The 4,487-nt window shown below is 36.4% G+C and overlaps 1 protein-coding gene across 1 annotated transcript; it reads left to right on the forward strand.

Annotated features, from left to right (window-relative positions):
• Nucleotides 1–601: 601 nt before the first annotated feature.
• LOC128558883 (uncharacterized) lies at nucleotides 602–1,797 on the forward strand. The gene is made up of 2 exons (XM_053549141.1): nucleotides 602–1,021; nucleotides 1,630–1,797. The coding sequence occupies exons 1-2, from the start codon at nucleotides 740–742 to the stop codon at nucleotides 1,795–1,797; spliced, it is 450 nt and encodes a 149-aa protein (XP_053405116.1). The 5' UTR covers nucleotides 602–739.
• The last annotated feature ends 2,690 nt before the right edge of the window (nucleotides 1,798–4,487 follow it).

Consider the following 4,487-nt stretch of genomic DNA (forward strand, 5'->3'; position numbering starts at 1 on the left):
ATTTAGAAATTGTCGGGACTTTTACTTTGCCATTCATAAAGCAATCTTTTTTATTTGACATAAATGTTTGCCTCAATAAGACGGAATGTCGCGCGCCACTCCCAGACCCCTACATCAAAGGTCAAGGTCAAACTTAGGGCTCACAGGTCAAAGGCTTACCCGTGCCATAACTTGGGCATGCATTGAACAATCTTTTTTCTATTTGGTATAAATGTTTACCTTAATGAGATGGAGTGTCACGCGCAAACCACAGGCCCTATCTTAAAGGTTAATGCCACACTTAGGGGTCGAAGGTCATATAGGATTTTAGACCATAACTTTGACATGCAGTGATCAATCTTTTTTTTTTTATTTGGCAGATCCCTTTGTTGTTACTAAGAATAGCGTAATGTTTAACATTTTTTATTATTGTCTGATGGAAAAAGACCGAGACCACTGTGATTCAATATTGATGGTACCTCAAATGTTTAGGTGTATGCTGACATATCTGTACCTGGTAAGGATTTTTTGTGAACTAAGAAATATATTTTTGTGGACTTATATTTTTTTTAGAATTGATTCTCTTTATTGTTCCTATAACAAGCTTATAGCCCTTTTCGGAAACTGCATTTATCCGCCCTTAGGTACTCTTCAAAGGAGATAAGAATAGACGCGCAAAACGCACACCTGCACTTCCGGGTAGTATATTGCTGAATACAGAACGTTCTAAATTATTATCGATAAATCGACAAAAGCAGACATGCCTTCACACCAACGATACTGTTGTATATGTAAAAACTACGGCGGAAAGGTAGTTGATGGAAAGAAAGTGTCAATGCATCGATTTCCAGCTGATTTGCGTGTAAGAAAGGTGTGGATTCAACGTTGCAAGAACACTCGACCTAATTTTGTGTTTGTAAATAGTGATCAAACCAGGATGTGTGCTGTGCACTTTATCGGACGTTGTGGGCCAACAAAAGGAAATCCTCTTCCTTGTTTCTTCCCAAAGGCAGAAGGTGGTGAAAAAGTGTACAAGCTCTCGGTAATAATTTTAAAAAGTTGAATTTGTTTTCACAGTTTTGTGATTTTTTATGTGTTAAAACTTCAACTGTCTTGTATATTTATCTGAGTGGAATAAAAAATATATCTATGCTTGCCTCATCCAGACCGGTGGTCGGGACCTCTGTGTGGTTAAGGTCACGGACTTAAAATCACCTGCCCCTCATCGATGTAAATTCAAGCTTCACTCATGTGGAAGCCATCCAGTTGGCTTACGGAAGGTCGGTGGTTCTACCCAGGTCAAATAATAATGCACGGAGGGGCACCTGGGATCTTCCTCCACCACTAAAGCTGGAAAGTTGCCATATGATCTAAATTGTGTCGGTGCAACAAAACAAAAATGATTTAGACCAGAGTAATTTTTATCGGGTTGGTTAATACTGTAGTACTAAACACTTAAAAATGTACAGATTCCTATAAATAGTAAATCGAAAATTATTCGTACCTTTCAAAAAGGTAATTCAAAAATATTTCAATATTAACCTTATGTTACTTAAATAACCGTGTCAGGCTAAATATCTTGATAATTTGTGTGAGTGAAGATTTACTCTACTGAACAGTGATTTTTATTTTGTCGTTTTCTTTTTTTAGACAATGGAGAGTGTTGCAGACATAGACTTAGTGACAAGCACTGAAGAAAATAACGACACTTCCGAGATGGAGCTGACAACTGACAACCGGTCACCAGATATGAGCTTTGAGAATGACGCTGATAGAATACCAGTTGTAACGTTTTTATTATTGGCCATATGGAAATAAATTTTTTTCTGTCGTACAACATTGATGATACATCAAATTTCCATGTGTTTTTAGCTATCTCTACATGGTAAAGAGTTTTTGTGGACTTAGAATTACTTTTTTCTGTGGATGATCGTTTCTGTAAAATCAAGGTACTGAAATTAAACTTGTTTTAGTTGGCTAAAATGTTTTAGTCATTCAGGCACTGTGTCAACTAATAACTTGCTCGACATTGTTACCCTTTGGACTTCAACATTCTAGTTTAAGGATACAAATGTCACATCGACTCTATCATCAACAACATTTTCTTAAATATGGGTTTTGTCAAATCAGTAAAGCAAAAACAAAACAACAACCACAACAAAAAAGAAAACAGCTCATGACTCTCTCATTTTTATTTACTTTACATTCTGCTTACACCATGCATTTTGTAAACAAAAAATATCGGAATAAAATCAAGTTCTACAGACACAAGTTTGATATATACGTTCAAATCATAACTTAGACTGATTTTATAATTGATTTATTCGTGGCATGAGCGCTTACAGATAAGTCCTATGTAAACATTTGTTGTTTTTTTTGTGTCTACATGCGATGATAATAGTTATAAATCACTCTCCAGCGTACTATATAAAATACTTAAATCGGTTATTAGGATTGTTCCGTACCATCATCTCATAAGCCTTATCAAAGCGTCCGTTATTGATGCCCTACTTCAGTTAAAGGAGACCTTTAACAGCAAAGTAATTACATCATAAAGTAAAATTACATCAGACATTTTAATGCTACTTTTATCAAAAATGTCTTAAAAGTGCTATAAAAGTATGTTAAAAGTTCTCGCTATATAAAATAAAACGTTTAGAAAGAGTGACGAAGCTTAACATTAAAATATGTAAGTGAAACCTTTGGAAGCATAGTATGAACCCAAGACTGGGATCATGAGTGGTAATGGAAAATGCACTATCCCCATCGTGCCCCCTAGCAACGGCTTAAGCGCAATTCTATCACATAGATATTTTACGCATTCCATAATTCCAAAGGCCAAGAAAATAAAACAAAACTGAATCCAAGTATGGGGAGACTTTATATGGCCGCCACAGGGCACTTAAAAGTTTGCTGTCATAATTGAAATATTTCCTATGTACTCAATGTATATACAATAGGTCCCTGGACTGTATCATAATTAGTTGTTTATATTTGTATTAAAAGATTCATCAATGTGTTACTTTGTTTTGGGGGAATTGATGAATTGTAAGACAAAGGACACTATGCAGTAACTGAACAGATCCGGACGCAAATTGCGCGTGCAACACCGCCTTATAGTGTTCTGTACTTGTATTAAGATTTATGAAGATCCGTCAACTGGTTATTTTGTTTTGTGTGAATTTCTGAATTTAAAATAATCAAAGGGCAATAACTCTGAGGTTACTGAAGAGATCCTGATGAAAGGTATTAAAGCATCACCTCCTGTAATGATTTTTATATGTGTTAGATTTTATGAAGATATATCAAAGGGTTATTTTGGTATGTAAGAATTTATGGATTGTAAAACACTTTAAGGGCAATAACCCTGAAATTACTGAAGTGATCCCGATGAAAGTTGCGCATAGTGATCTACATTTGTATAAAGTTTCATGAAGATCCAGCACAGGCTACTTACAGTAAAAATCCCTATTTTCACGAATCCAAGGGGTAAAACTCTGCTTTCACTGCTATAAGGGAGTAAAACTCTGCTTTCACTGCTATAAGGGAGTTATACTCTGCTTTTCCTGCTACAAGGGAGTTATACCCTACTTTCACTGCTATAAGGGAGTAAAACTCTGCTTTCACTGCTATAAGGGAGTTATACCCTGCTTTCACTGCTATAAGGGAGTAAAACAAACTCTGCTTTCACTGCTATAAGGGAGTTATACTCTGCTTTTACTGCTATAAGGGAGTAAAACTCTGCTTTCACTGCTATAAGGGAGTTATACCCTGCTTTCACTGCTATAAGGGAGTAAAACTCTGCTTTCACTGCTATAAGGGAGTTATACTCAGTTTTCACTGCTATAAGGGAGTAAAACTCTGCTTTCACTGCTATAAGGGAGTTATACTCTGCTTTCACTGCTATAAGGGAGTTATACCCTGCTTTCACTGCTATAAGGGAGTAAAACTCTGCTTTCACTGCTATAAGAGAGTTTTACCCTGCTTTCACTGCTATAAGGGAGTAAAACTCTGCTTTCACTGCTATAAGGGAGTTATACTCTGCTTTCACTGCTATAAGGGAGTTAAACTCTGCTTTCACTGCTATAAGGGAGTTATACCCTGCTTTAACTGCTATAAGGGAGTACAACTCGGCTTTCACTGCTATCAGGGAGTTATACCCTGCTTTCACTGCTATCACTGCTATCAGGGAGTTATACCCTGCTTTCACTGCTGTAAGGGTGTAAAACTCTGCTTTCACTGCTTTAAGGGAGTTATACTCTGCTTTCACTGCTATAAGGGAATTATACTACATGTAACCAAAGGTTATTTGCTAATTGATATAATAATTATGTGAAGTTTTGTGATCCTAGCTAAAATACTTTTCGAATTATTAGCATTTTCAATTTCGGATTGACGCTCAAACGGATCTACGGACGCACGGACGGACAAACAGTCTGATAGACAACAAATCTATATCCCTCGGCCGTATCTAGTAGGTAAAAGAATTCGAAACATCTAGGTATTTC

This window comes from Mercenaria mercenaria, chromosome 8 (genome assembly GCF_021730395.1).
Source record: "Mercenaria mercenaria strain notata chromosome 8, MADL_Memer_1, whole genome shotgun sequence".
In the NCBI taxonomy this organism is placed as follows: domain Eukaryota; kingdom Metazoa; phylum Mollusca; class Bivalvia; order Venerida; family Veneridae; genus Mercenaria; species Mercenaria mercenaria.